At 49.2% G+C, this 15,300-nt stretch overlaps 1 protein-coding gene across 1 annotated transcript in view; it reads right to left on the reverse strand.

Annotated features, from left to right (window-relative positions):
• Positions 1-4,763: 4,763 nt before the first annotated feature.
• LOC126518569 (dehydrogenase/reductase SDR family member 9-like) overlaps positions 4,764-15,300 on the reverse strand; it is a 36,596-nt gene continuing 26,059 nt past the window's right edge. Inside the window, exon 4 of the mRNA XM_050168345.3 lies at positions 4,764-5,810. Within this exon, the coding sequence (XP_050024302.3) occupies positions 5,444-5,810 (367 nt within the window). The 3' untranslated portion in view covers positions 4,764-5,443. The remainder of the gene's footprint in view (positions 5,811-15,300) is intronic.

Consider the following 15,300-nt stretch of genomic DNA (forward strand, 5'->3'; position numbering starts at 1 on the left):
CTGCTTATGAGTTTTGAATGCGAAATCATTAATGTCGAATTGAACACCGCTGAGCAGTCCTTTGAGTTATGAACTCCTCGCGGGCAAGCGAGTGCGTTGAGACGTGCCAAGGCTTTCTGGATAGCACAAAGCCGCTGCGATTCAATCCGTGATGTCATGCTAGCTTTCCCGACTGCCACAGAATCTAATGGGAACGCTCCTGAGTAAGCCGTGGCGATTTTGACGTCACCGCTTCGTCACGCCGGGCTTGGAAATAGAAATTTTGTTCTTAGTAGCATGATGCCATGAAGCACAGTGCACAGGCCAGCTATCGAGGACTCGCCGGTTTAGCCCAGTGGGTAAGACACGGTTCGGCGAGCGTCGGCGTTGTGCCTCGGTGAACCAAATGAACGAGCGCAGCGAAGGATGGAAGCGAACTCGGAGCGCGACGGAGTTGAAACACACCAGGAGGAAAGCGGAGAGGCGGATGCAGCGGAATCATGAGGTAGAAAGTGGAGCAGGGTATGGCGAAAGCGTGACAAGTGTAGTGCGGCGACGATGGCTACGAGATGGCGCCAGAGTAGCGCGCGTCGTCTGGGAGGTTTGTCGGCGGCGGCTGCTGTGAATCGCACCCACGTGTCACCCACGCGCTGGCTCTCGCGATCTCATGGTTAGCGAGGCAGCCGCGCCACATCTCGCTCCGTTTGCAACGTGCCGCACGAGACAGATTGTCCACGCCAGCCAATATATCGCGAAATGAAAACACGTATAAAGCTGCGCTTAAATTTCGCGTTATAGAGCATTGTAATTGTCGGTGATATTTTTTTCTTTCAAATTTATTCTGTTTTTATTAATCCATTAATTTATAATGATTATACAGGTCAAGTTAGAGAGCAGGCGAGAGCTTGTACGGACAAGGACCGCCGGGAGAACACTGGTTTCACAGGAGGATGGGCGATAGCTGATTACCGGAGCCTTAGGTACTACCATGCCGCTGAGGCCCTGGACTGACGACTCCATCCATCCCCGTCCGCCATAAATATACAGTTTTTCTCTGTCTCTTGGTAACCTTACCTTCGTGTTTCGCCAGAATCACGCATTCGTCAAGCAAAGGCGCGAAGCTGCCCTCTTGACGGCCAACAAAAAGATGACCATCTTGTAAATTCTCAACTTTGAGAGTGTGGTTTCTAAAATCGATAAATGTATTTGAAGTTAAAAACGGCTTCTTCTGATCTACTTTGCCGCCAAAAGTTATCCAGTTCGTTCAGAAGAAGCGGATTTATTGGCAATCAAACAATAGCGTTGGCGGTGCTTCCGCTCCATCTTCAATTACTTGCACTGCTAAGACTACGGCGGAGCGGGGCGTACGCTCAGCGCTCCGCCTACTGAACTTCACCGTGGCGTGCAGTTCAAGTAGACGCAACTACCGATTTTGGCGCCTTCGAGAAACCAAACGCAGCTGTCCTCAGCGATCCGCAATGAGCTAAGCCAGCTAAAGCCCCTCAATTTTCCAAGACTGAGGGGCTTTACAGCCAACGGACTGGTCGCGGCACCCTGTGGCGGCTGCGTTGTCTACTCTATATACGTAGGAGACTGCAGCTACATGCAACTGTTGTGCATGCGCGCAGCGTTTGCTTTGCGCCAGACGAGGCGCGAGTGTGCGCTTGTGCAGGCCATGCTAAGTGGTGCGTACCGGCTTTGTCTTGCACGGATAATAGCCTCATTCAGCTTGCGCAGTTTGAAGCGCTTTCCATAGCTCAATACAAAACGAAGTCTGGCAAGGTGCCCAACCAGGAGCGGCCAAAAGTAGCGTGCGTGGGGTCTGAAAACTAGTCGAAACTAGCGAGACCGGACGGCTACGACACCGATAAGCTGAAGTTTAGTTCGCACCCGCAGCCGAGCGTGAGCAAACGATAGTCGGCTTCTTCCGGAAGTACGTAATTCTTATCGAAATTCGAAAGCAGATTTTCGCTTACGTGAGCCTGTTTAATAAACTTCTTCAATAAGTATACACAGTAACAGTAGGGAAGAAGAGCACTGATCCAAACACTCTTCTTGATTGATGTCACCTATTGACAGCCGCGTATGGAAAGCTGCTGTATTACGAAATAAAGCATCCAGAAGAGAGTCAGGAGCAAGCTACAGTTGAATGGAGAGCGTTTGAGAAAAAGGCAACTTCGCGCTACGATTGCGAGCTCCACGCATTGCGCACGACAGCAAAATTTGGATGAGATGCTAACAGCAGCATGTATGCTGTCCGCGGACTGTGATTTTTCGCCAATCTCGAGGGTTGATTCACGAACCCTTTAAGTTCCTCATTTAAGCGTCTTCCAGCCTCTCCAATATACTTCCACACATGCCTCCCCATGACAGTCACAGTTCACAGACGACCGTTTCTGCGCATTTAACCAGCTGGCTACGAGGCCTTTCAATGAATTAGGGTGGTTGCTTGGGCTAGTTGGTAATTCATGATCAAAAATAACGTACAGCGCGAAGGACAAGGACTGCGGGAGACGACATACACAGCGCTGTGTATGTCGTCTCCCGCAGTCCTTGTCATTCGCGCTGTGCGTTATTTTTGACCTTTCAATGAAATAGGCAGTCTTGTGGCTTGGATCTGTCAACCGGGACATCATGGCTAGTGTGGCTGCGGTGGAGATCAAAAACAAAACTACTACATTTGCATTCGCTCTACTAATATTCTTAAGACTCTGCGCCGTCCCATGCAAGTAGTGCACGACTACAAGCTTCTACTAGAGCCGTGTTCAGGAGCATTACCTCGAGTACGTACCCGTTTATGTACGAAACTTCCTCAGGCAGCCCTCCGCAACGGAAACATGCGAAGCCTTCGAGTATCTCGCTGAGGACAAACGTTCCAACTGCTGCACTTATATCAAGCAAATGGTCCGAGCTACAACCTGGGACGCCGCGCTGAGAGTTTCCGTTACGTTTACGACTTCAGCCGACTCCAACTATTCACATTCACTCAGTGTCTATCCTTTTCCTCCCCTTTCCTTTTCCACCAGTGCAGGGTAGACAACGGGGCTCAGTCCTGGTTAACCTCCACGCCTTTCCTTTGTACTTTTCTTTCCTCTATTCATTTATCGGTCTTTCCCCTCGGCCCTCTCTACTCCGGTGGCGGCTGCGTGGGCCCCAAGCTATTTGCGATGGGGACAGCGTGCTGATATCTTCTTGGGCGCTTCGCCACCTAGTTGGCGTTGAAGCAAGAGGTAGCACGAAGGCCAATTCCTTCGCTGCTGCTTCCGCGCTTCCTGACCCCTGCAGCGTTTTGACAGTGATACCATGCTCGTTAATTTATTTAGTAAGCGAATGCTTACAAATTTATACGGTCGATAAAACTGCTATCCTTACTTCGTATAGCTTGTGGGAGATATGGGGTTCTCCTCCGTAATCTTGGGACAAAGGAACGACAACACAGTAGTGCAAACAATCACAAGGGCATTTATTGCACCTTTCATAGATCAATGCCTGCTAGCCGAGTTGCTATCCCCAAAACATGCCGATGGGCGCGCGACAAATCTAGAAGTCCGACTCACTGCGACCGCGTAGCGAGCGAATATGTTCGCCCCATGCTGGATTCCAACGCCTGGTCATTCGCGTGTACGGTCACGCGGACGGTGGCGCGTTCCAAGGCGGACCACGCGAGGCGGTCTCGCAGAAGCATGGGTCGGCGGTGCGCGGGACGTCCACGCCGTTCGCAGACCCGCCGGGAAAGACCCAGGGCCTTTCTTTCCCGCGCCTAAGTAACCCCGCCGCAGCGCAACACTAGCGCCATCTCTCGCACTGTGCTTCAACCACTCCGACCGCCGCGGCCGTCAGGCCACGCGGTGGGCGAAGCCGCCCCGCAGGAGACGAGCTATGCGGGAAAACTAGATCTCAGGGGAGGCGTGAGAGTCACGCATCCCCACAAGCTGTCTACTAATTCGTTGTCGCAGTCAATGCTGCGCCTTTGGAGCGGCACTGCTACTTTCTTGCATCCAATTTCATTTCCATTTATTTATCATTTTTTAAGTTCAATTAAGAACTGCAGATAATTTCCCATATGCTGTCAGTGGTGTCGTTCTTTGTTGGCTTCTGATGATATGACTATATATGCAGGGTGTTTCAGCGAACACTTTAAAGAACCTTTAAAAGTTGCCTGTGGCAGATATCACAACTGTAGTTCATGAGCTAGTCTAGTCGAAGCGGCGGGCAATACTTGCACAACAAATTGAATGCAAAATCGACTAATTAATGAAAATTCACTAATTCAGTGTTTAAGTAATTACATTATGGCCCATATTGCAATTTACAAATTCTAGCTGTGGAGTTCGCAAGGCGGATCCACTTGGAAGGAATTTTCAATATGACACCAGCTTCGATATATAAGTTCCCGAAGTTTGCGGAGAAATGCATTGACGTTCCAGTTAATTTGTTAACAAAACGTCGTTTCATGCACTGAAGCACACAAGTAACTGGAACGCCAATGCATTTCTCTTCAAAGTTCGGGAATTTATATTTCGAAACTGGTGCCGTCCTGAGAATTCATTCCAAGTGGATCCGCCCTGCGAAGTCCACTGCTAGAATTTGTAAATTGCACTATGGCTCATAAGATATACAGCTAAAAAGTTAGCTATATATCTATAGTTAGAATATATATATATATATATATATATATATATATATATATATATATATATATATATATATATTCAGGTGTTGTAAATGAGTACATTGCTTTCTTCTGTTTTATTTCAAAGGAATCAGGGAGGCGAGTGCGGAATTCGTAACCAAGTAACTTTATTGAGAAACGGCGCTTACAAATACATTAATAAGCTGCGAATTTAGGTCAGGTGGCTTCTCGTGTGTTGTCTTTGTTGTTACTGTTTGCGCTATGGTTTCGCAAGTAAACATATGTACTCTTGCTCAATTTAGTTTTGGTAAGGTGTTCTCGTTATTGATTAGACGCGCCGGGGTGGCTCAATCATTGATACATGACGCTCTGCTGCTCAGGTAGCGAGTTTAATTGCCGGCTTTATTTCTCCGCCTTATTCGAAGTCACTCGAAACACTTGAAACTGCTTAATCTCCGAAAATTTGACCGCTTTATTTTCGAGGAAATAAAGCGAAACTGCTTTATAACTGCTTTAAACTGATAAATGAAGGTGTTTGGAGTCTTGGGTCCCCATGTTTCTCGCCAGGTGATTTTAGTCTCGCATACGTCTTTTAAGTTGCAGATGTAGTTACTTGAATGTTCTTCTTGTGCAAATTATTGATGAACTTTGGCTTTATTTTTGTTTAGGTTCATGGGCGGCATGTAAACATATATTGGCATAATATGTGAGCACAAAGCAGGGTTTCAGCTCGACTGCTAGCCCAGCTTTTCTGAGAGGTACCTGTAGGCTGGTGTAGCAGTGCTAACGAAGTTTCTGTTAAAATGTTTAACCGCTAATGCAAACCCTTCCCTATTTCACTTTGCGCCCCTCAAGGTACGTTCTCGCTTTTTCTTTTACACCATTCGACTTAGCCACAGTGAAGAGCACGTAGTCTGCGACCTCTGAGGGAAGCACGTAGTTCAGGAGGCGCACCACCCTGTCCGCAGTTCCCCCAGTCCTGTAATGCACCTTAGGATGCGCTTCCTTGAGAGCGGAGACCATGTCCCTAACTACTTCGCACGGATCGTCTCGCAGAAGGCCCTCCGTGAAGATTCTGGCTCGGACCTTGAGTTTTGACACTCTCGCTGGGTCGACGTCCTTGCGCACTTCCAAGGGGAGGCTTGCGACGAGCTCATCGACACGTTGGGCCATTACATCCGGGTCAGATATCGCGCTCCTGGAAGAAGTAATCAGAAGGAGTAGAACTGACTGGTTACCTCCTTACGCGCATAAAACAGCTGGGACACCTTGGCATATCATGAGCACGCGCACACTTGCACAGGGATAAGTGAAACGATATTGCCAAATCGTTTGGCGATAAGAATTCGCGGATGGCTGCTGCAAGTTGACACCTTCCTTTGTCGTCCCTTCTAAGACGCAGCCACCGGGTTTGTTATGTACGAAATCGCTGATCCCCAGTGCTAGAGGCGAGGGCGCATATTAAAAGCAAGCAGAATTATAGAAAAAGGGTTCATCCTGAAAGCGCCTTTGCCTGTACAATTGTGATCGGTCCGATAATGCGCCCCTGGCGACTGAGTATGAACGTGGGGGCCTCATTCCGATAAGGTAGAAATGTAAACTTCTACGGAGATTTTGATGCTCAGTAAGAACGCCTGTTAGTTGAAATTAATCAGGGGTCCCCAATACCACGTCTCGCAATGTCCGCGCGTATATTTGGTATCTAAAGCACCATCAGTTATTCTGAACCATTTCCGTACTGCAGGAAACGACAAAAAGTGCGTCAACTTTGTCAAAAATTTACAGATGCATGGCGCCTTTAAGACTACAGCTTAATAGCGAGAAAGGCTGACTGATACCTGCTACGTATGTAGTGTTGTGCCTGGCGGCTGTTCAGAGGGGGGGCGGGGGGATTGCCACCCCGGCGACATGCAGTTGTCACACTTCACGCTACCATTCTTCATACCTGTATAAGCACCATAAATTGGCCTGTCCAGGCTACGCTTCTTCACACCTGTCAGCCGCACAAATTGGCACGACCACGCCGGAATCGGAGTCAGCGGACGTTCCACATCTTTCCCTGTTTGTGCCAAGTGAGCAGCGTACGTTTCCGACAAAGCTCCCTTCGCTGGAAAAGGGCAACCGACCTACGACGTCATCGGTCATCCAACCCCACCGCTTCCCCGACGCCGGGATTCATCTCCTGGCGCGATCTGTCTCCTGACGCCGGATTGGTGGAAACCACTAATATTGACGACGCAGACATAAAAATCGGATCCAGATGGCCGGGAGAGGAGGAGGACGCTCGGAAACAGTGTGACATTCGGACATGCTAAGGGCCGATTTATGCTCGAGCCGCCCGTCGCCGCAAGCCGCAAGCCGGACCGCAAGCGGGCGGTCCGCCAGTAATGGCCGAGCCGACGTCACGAGGGGCGGTCGTGAACTTTTGCCTCCGTGCGGCGACCGCACAAATATGGCGCTGGTTCGAGGCGAAGCAGAGCGCGAGGCCTAGGCCCCTAGGCTGCAGCGGCAATTTGTTTTTTGTGTGGTTTATTGTGATCATAGCAACATATATTCAGCACCTGCAAAGCTATTTGTCGAACGCAGCAAGCCGCTGTACCCTTCCTGACCTCTTCAGTATGTGCGATCGCCAAAGGAAACAGACGGATGTGTGTTGTGTTTACGCAAGGGTCGGAAGGAATGAAGCCGCCGATTTTGTGTGTTTTACGCCGTTTTCTTGCGTGTACATTACAAACGCGAAGGCCATCGCATACACCCGCATTCTAAGAATGACACATGTTCGGCACGCGCCAAAATGAAAAGATTGCGATCGCCCACCTCAGTGCATGGTGTTCGTAGGTGTGTGTGCGCGCTTCATCGCTACGAAGATTGTATTTGTGTGTTTGTTCAGTGCTGGTTTGTGTTTAAGAAGTGACGATACTATGTGTAGCAACGAGCTTCATTTGCCGTTTGTGTCTTGCTTCGTGTCAGCTGTTTTCCGGGCTGCGATGCGCATTGGTGACCGCGATGTACTGTGATGTGTACGTGCAATGTGTCACAGTGGTGCTAGGCGTATAAGTGTTCGTTTTATGCAATATGCATATGCTCTGAACGGAACCGTGAATAAGCGTTGCGGGCGAGTTTTGGTTCCGGCCCTTTCTGCCTCGTTCACGTATCTTGTGTGTTTTTCAGAAGTTGTTTCTATGCTATGAAGGTGTTTATAATCGGTGAGGGCGATATAGGGAACAGCTTAAAAGTCATTTGCGTACATGCGCGCTGCCATGAAATGTGGACGCGCTTATGCACTGTTCTCATGAACGTAATTTCGGGCACTCTTCATTTTTGTCACGTGGACATTGGTGTGAACTGCAGAAATCCTGAGGCGTATTTCTAGGTTAAGCAAAGTATACAGTTTTATACTGAGGGATGTGAGCACCCTGAATGTGCAAGAAATTCAGCTGCTTGTTGTTAGTGTCCGAATACACACTGTTTGTGCAAACACCAGTGGCACGGCATGATGAGCATATAATGTGTGAAAACTAGATACTTCCTTTTGATTCTTCACAAATTGGCATATTTTTGATAAAAAGCTATATGTACGTAAAAAGCGTGAAGACGACTAAACAACTGGTATGATCAATATATGATTCGAGGCACGCACATACCCAGGATTTTTTTTCGGGGGGAATGGGGGGGGGGGGGGGGGGGGTGCCCAGCCCAAGGTAACTTTTCTGTGCAAATGCGGGTGGGGGTACGTTTACTATTGTAAATGTGAATAGTTCCCACGTTCACCATAAATCCTCGTAAACCCGCAAAAGCGAAATGAAATAAGGGGTATTTCACAGGTATACGTCTGCGAGATAGAAGTCTCCTTTGCTTGACAAACAAGGAACCACATCAAATGGACTCGCGCGGAAAGAAGCGCAGGGAGAACACTGCCAAAAACAAGTAAACAAGTGAAAGTGTAAAATAAAGATTTCTAGTAGCGTTTGCTTTAATTACCTCTGGAGAAATACAGAGAAATATATATTTGCGGAACAATCCCAGTTCTTTTGGATCCCTCGTTTATTGCTCTACCAAGTGCCAAAACCGACTCGTATTGTTATTTCGGAAGTTGCGTAACGATGCGCGGTCACCAGTCCCGTACAATGGCGTAGAGCGCACAACGCTGCTGTTCTAGACGTACTGCGCCCACCGCGGAAGGTGAGAAAAATACCCACATAAGCATAGCAGAGAAGTGGCGACGTCAAGCGGTCAGACTGATAACGGTAGAAGCGTCATTCAAAACATAGAATCCTTCTCCACTTATGGCGGTGTTTTCTCTACTTCCTTTTTAAATAAAAAGATCTTGATCCATATACAGTTTCGCTAGTAAGGTTACATTTAGTTAATTTTTGTTTTTCCTTCCAGTTTGGCTGTTGCTTCGGCTCTCTCCCTTAGTAGACCGCTTAATTTCTCAACTCCTTGCAACTCATGTTTCCAGTTGCAAACTTTGCATGAAAGGTGCTGTGCAGTTATAGAAAAACGATATAAGGTAACGGGTGACATTCATATTCCTTATGGGTTAAAGGCTATTGCAGAATTTGAGCATGGACGCTGTCTCGCATGATTTTATTTTCCACCTTATCTAACCTATATCACAAGTATATGGTTCTGAGGATATGACGGCGTGGCGGCGAGCCGTCACTCGAGGAAATAATGAAGCAAAAGGAAACGTTTACATATTTATATACTTATTTGTTTCTTTAGTTATTTAAATACCTTCAGGGCCCGTGGGCATTACAGAAGGCAGTGGAATGCATGAAGAAGAAATGTATTAACACAGAAACGCGGCAATGCAGAGAACAAAAACAGAAACAACAGTTAACGATGTTGCAGCAAAATGCAGATTACTGAAAATAAACAATAAGTTCAATAGGAGATTTAAACAAGTCAGTGTCGGTAATTTCGGCAATTGAGGTGGACAGGCGGTTGCAATCGTTACTTGTCTTAGAAATGAATGAGTAAAAATATGAGTTTGTTCGAGAAAGCGGGACGCCTACTTTATGAAGGTGATCTCTACGGGATGAAATGTACTCTGGCTAAGATAGAAGGACTTATTTAAGATGGCGATGGTGATAAATTGTGTGAAAGAGTCACCAAGAGAGTCTCCTTTACAATGAAAGAAGAAAAAGGCTCAAAGTAGCTTTCATGGTGGACAGACTAGGTAGACGACAGTATAGTTGTGAAGTATGAATTTTGCGCTGTGATTCTGCTCCGATTCCAAAGTTTGAATGAGACACTGAAGACCGGGATCCCACAGCGAGCATGCATATTCCAGCTTCGGGCGTACGAGCGATTTATAGAGTAAAAGCTTTCATTAAGATGGTGCCATAGAGAAATTGCGCCTTAAGCAACCAAGCATGCAATTGGCATTGTTGGCAACGCAACTGGCGTTGTCTCCAGCCGCAACTCATTCCACGAGCTTACAGACCAGCTTACTTCGAATTGAATCCCTTTCCTGCTTCCTGGATCAGACTAAATAAAGAAAGTTGAACTAACGAAGCAACAGCGATGCGCGTGACCGTTGCAATAGATGGCGACAACTGAACGCATCTCGAGTTAATCACGCGGGCACCGAATCAATGAGAAAACTGGCCTTCACGCCCCAGGAGATGCCAATAACCACCAGAATCCAAAAGCAGTGTAATACCCCTGTTACACGGGCGACCTTAATTGCGGTTAACGTAAACGCGGTTATCGCTAAACGCGTTAGCAAAATTTTGACCGCTGAATAGCTGGCAAGTCTCAAGATTGATTTGGCGGTGCTTTAGGAATGTGTGTGAGGAGATGGGGCGCGGGTGGGGGGGGGGAGTCATTTTTTTTTATCCTTTTTTTATCCTTTCGGGAGCGTTTCCTTTGGAGATCGCACGTACTGAAGAGGTCAGGAAGGGTACAGCGGCTTGTTGCGTTCGAGAAATAGCTTTGCAGGGGTTGAATACCTCTTGCAATGATCACAATAAACCACACAAAAAACAAACTGCCGCTCAAGCCTAGGGGCCTAGGCCTGGCGCTCCCCTTCGCTTCGAACCAGCGCCATATTTGTGCGGTCGCCGCACGGACGCAAAAGTTCACGACCGCCTCTCATGACGACAGTTCGGCCATTACTGGCGGCTTGCGGTGATAGGTGGCTCGAGCCTAAATCGGCCCTAACACGCTACCATAGTGCGCTCTGTTAGTTGGAGCCGTTTTGTAAATCTCAACCATGTTCCGTTTTTGAATATATTCCTTTATCTGCATTCTCTTAAACGTCGCTAGGATACCTTCCTCCCGGCACCTGGCACGGCACCATCGATGGAAACTTCGTTGGCCGCACGGACCCCCCACTTCACAACAGGCGTTGGCATTAAAAACTGCATCCAAAAATTCCGGGTACACTAGTTTCCTTGCTTTCGCCATACACGTCGATCCATGTCGTCTGCAACGCGCACCGTACGCAAGGGCTGTTGGGATTGCACAGCGACGCTCCGCCGAGTTGTCTGCTGCGCCTGAGTGCTAAAAAAAAATTCAAACAAAAAATAACAATAAAAAATAAACCCCACCCCACAGGGGGCCTCCGCTTTATTGAAGACGGCCGGTACGCACTGGTGCGATGTATTGAGAACGAATATGGGCGCACCGGTGCGTTTTAGCCATCAGACAAACTAGCACCCTGAATGTTGCTCAGCTATTTATTGTGTAACGTTCCAAGCCGCTGTAGCGAACATACTGTTGGGGGCTCTATGCATCTGATGGTTTTCTCATTCGCTAATCATTCGGCTACTGCGTGATCCAACTTTGTGAGTGCTTTCGGCCGCACGTTCGCGTGCGCCATTACTTATGATGCATCGCCATGCTGCTTTTCTCTAGTGAGAAAACGGGAGCGTCTACGTCACGGGATCTCATTCCCCATTCTCAAGAGTGGTGGTGACGTTGTCATTCCGACTGTCGAGATTCATTCGCGGAGTAGTCGGCTGAGCCCCGAAATGAACGGAATGCGCGAGAAGCGCACAAACAAGCGCAAAGAGCCTCCCACCCTTTTGCATAATGTCGACAATCCTGCGCATGCATCACCGTGAAGAGCAGATTTGCGGGAAGCGCGAGACTGGCGTGGGAAGTTTGTGAGCCATCCACGCTCTGCCATAGGTCTCATTGAGTGTACGTGGGTGTTATGACATGCGCACAGTGTGTTTGCCGCATAACAGGGCCCAGGGAACCATGTCGCTGACTACCAAAGCGAAAGCGCCGAGCGGACCTACTGCAGGAGTCACCGGGACGGGGTGTGACTACTGCTGAAGGTGATCCCGCGAGCTCGTGTTACATAGCCGAAGTGCAGCCCTGCAAACATTTGAGTATTCGGCGTCACCTAATCGCAGCCATCGTTACGGGCCGCCTCAACTATGGCTCTAGAAACAGGACTGCTGTAGCCTGCACAGCTTAAGGTGAGTGACACAGTTCATTACGGCAGTGCAGTAGCTCACGAGTGTGAAAAACGGTCAAGTGTATGCTGTACACATGCTTTTAAGTAAACTGAGTGATTGGTGAATCACGGCAGCTGCAGTTAACTGTTGCAAGCGCAGTCGGCTCCACTCCATTCAACCCCTCCGGGGCCGAAATATTTGGCGGAATTATCCGAAAGGTTGAATTACCAAATGGTTGCCAAATGCAACGCGACACTATTGACACGTGGACTTGATTATCCTTTTCGGATGAGCGCTTTTTACCGTCTAACAAATGTCATCACTCAGCACGGGACGCGCCTGCATGTATCCGAAGTTTCTCGAATGTTATTGATGGTTCTATCTTTTGTCTGTTGTCACCGAACCTTGCGTAATCTGATTGCATGTATACCTTCTGGAACCTTCTGGAAGAACCTTCTGGAAGACACGCGTGCACCAGCGATGCGCTTGATCGGCATATTAGATTTTCGACGATTCCCGATCGTATTCGCCGCTATTGCTGTGCTTTGAGTGTAATTTGCTTTTGTGGGCACAAGTTCGGCCAATAAAAGGTTAATTTTGTCATTCACAGTTTTACAAATGTATTATTCACCGTCACTACTACGTGACATCTGGTGGAGGTGCTAGTGCGTTCATGTACCGAAGCCGTGATCCAAGCACGAACCACGAAGACAACGCCAACGCCGCCAAGGGCCAGCGGGCTAGCCGCAGGCTGCAAGGACTACGCAGAGAGCATGGACTTTTGCTTGATCAGACCAGGAAGTGCACGGCCACGACAGCAGCTACAATGACAGCCCCAGTGTCGCCAACACCGATCGTGCTGCAGCAGCCCAGGAAGCCACCGACGTTCCGCGGTTCAACATTCGAGGACCCGGAAAGCTGGCTAGAGAAGTATGAGAGTGTTGCTACGTTTAGCAGCTGGAACAGCGAGGACAAGCTGCGACATATATATTTCTCAGTGGAAGACGCCGCCAGGATGTGGTTTGAGAATCGAAAAGCCACCTTAACGGTGAAGGGCTTGTTCCGAAGCGGCTTCCTGCAGACATTTACAAGCGTTCTACGCAAAGAGCGCTCCCAAGCTCTACTAGAAACCCGAGTATACCTGCCCAATGAGACCATAGAGTTCTTTACGGAGGGTATTGCCCGTCTTTTCCGGCACGCACACACGGAAATGCCAGAGGAGAAAAAAGTCCGCTTCCTGATGAGGGGCGTCAAGATCGTTGCCGAATTTATTTCCGAGGCCACAACTATTGAGAAGACGCTTAATATGCGCACAAGGCAATATAACCGCCGACCGCTGACCGCAAACTACACCGACGCTTAAGCATTCGGCACCGACGACCTGCGGGAGACCATCAGAGTCGTCGTTCGCGAGGGACTGCAGAAGCTCTTTCCAAGGTCGCAGCCTGAAGTAGCGTCCAATCGCCGACATAATCAAAGAAGAGGTTCAGCGATCGCTCGGAGATCCTGCGGTGCAACCACAATCGCCGCACCCTCAGCAGGAAGCAATGACCTACGCCACCGTCGCCCGCCCTTCAGGTGCCCCTCCGCGACCACGCCAGGTCCCTGTGACGCCGCCATTCCGTCGTTAACCGCCGCCGCCACCAGCACGGTCACTTCTCAGCCAGCGCAGCTACGCGAAGAAGACGGACATTTGGTGAGCCTCAGACTGCCCGCTCTGCTATCACTGCGGAGAAGCGGCCATGCGGACCGCCAATGCCCATACCGCGACTTGGGACTGAGAGGGTTCGCCATCAACGCGCGCGTCCACAGCTTGGGGAGCGCCCACGTGCCATCGCCGACTACCTCGCCGCCACTCGGTGGAGTTCTCAACGACCGTCCCGTTCGCAGTTACCAGTGTTGCAACTAGGGGTTCGGAGATGTGGGATCCTCTTTCCTCATGAAGGGGTAAGTGAACGTGAGGCTGGGCCAGACATTTAGGAGGTTTGACAAGTACGTTTATGTTTACATATGTACAAGAAAATGCAAAGTAATACAGAAAAGTTGATGATGAAGTTAAGTCGCCGATCATTCCCGCCGTCCGTTGCTCCTTTTATGCCTTGCGTGGTCATTGTTCAGTCAATTCACCAATCCAGCGTCAGGAGACCGATGACATCAGGTCCCACCAATCCGGATGTCGGTTTCCCTTTCCCTCAAAAGGGAACTTGGTCGGAAACGCACGCACGTCGCTGGGCACAAACAGAGAAAGGAGGGGAACGTAGGCTGACTCCGATCGTATTCCGACAGGTGAGGGCGTTATTGTCGCACTGACCGCGTCTACGGCTTGGACATGCCAATTTCTGCGGCTGACAGGTGATGGCCCTATTATTGCACTGACCATGTCTCCGGCTTGGACATGCCAATTTGTGCGGCTGAGAAGTGATGGCCGTATCATACTAATGGCTCAAACCTCTCCTGAACTAGGTGCTCCCGCGCTGGTCATAAATCATCCGTGTCGAGAACCATCTTGACGAGGCCGTCGGCCCGTTCCCCATAATCACGCGAGCCGTGAGTGGAGGTTGTCGTGGGGCGAACGGCCGATCACAGCATCCCGTGCACCGCCAGGAAGAGGGTTCCTAAGGGGGCAGCTCATCAGTGACCCTTGAAGAGGCCTTGGCCGCTCAGCAGGCTCAGCTCCGGCTCGAAGTCCCGGGCTCGCCTGGAGGGTCACGTCCAATGCCCGTCTTGGAGGGAGGGTTGGCTGCAGGCTGTACGCTCGGAACTAGCATGTTAGCGATTAAATCCGTACAGCACCCGAGCAGCGGCAAGGCAAGCGCCCAAACCGACTCCGAGAGATGCCAGGTAATCATACCATCTCCCTTAATTAATCCCGAGGTCAGAACTAGCCAGCGCCAGAAAGGCAGCCATAGAGGACCACGGCGCAAACGAACCTAAAGAAATAAATTAGCAAATTAAATTTCAGACCCTAAACAAAGTTCAAATGGTAGTGCGACTAACGTTTTGGTCAATTTCGTTTCTATTGTGTCTGAAAGAAGGCGCAACTCACAGAGCTCTGTGGCAAACGATAAACAAATGGAGATAGCTTAGAACACAACAACAGAGAAATAAAAAAAAACTCTTTATGCTCCCTATCGAGGTACAAACACCTAACAAACGACATAGCGCATGAGTCGGCTACTTTCAGCCACCTTTGTCTCTCCCTATCGAAACGGCCCATGATCGCTGTCAGTTTGGTCACGGTACGGCGAGATTGAAATGCGCAGAACTGGG

This window comes from Dermacentor andersoni, chromosome 1 (genome assembly GCF_023375885.2).
Source record: "Dermacentor andersoni chromosome 1, qqDerAnde1_hic_scaffold, whole genome shotgun sequence".
NCBI classification, from domain to species: domain Eukaryota; kingdom Metazoa; phylum Arthropoda; class Arachnida; order Ixodida; family Ixodidae; genus Dermacentor; species Dermacentor andersoni.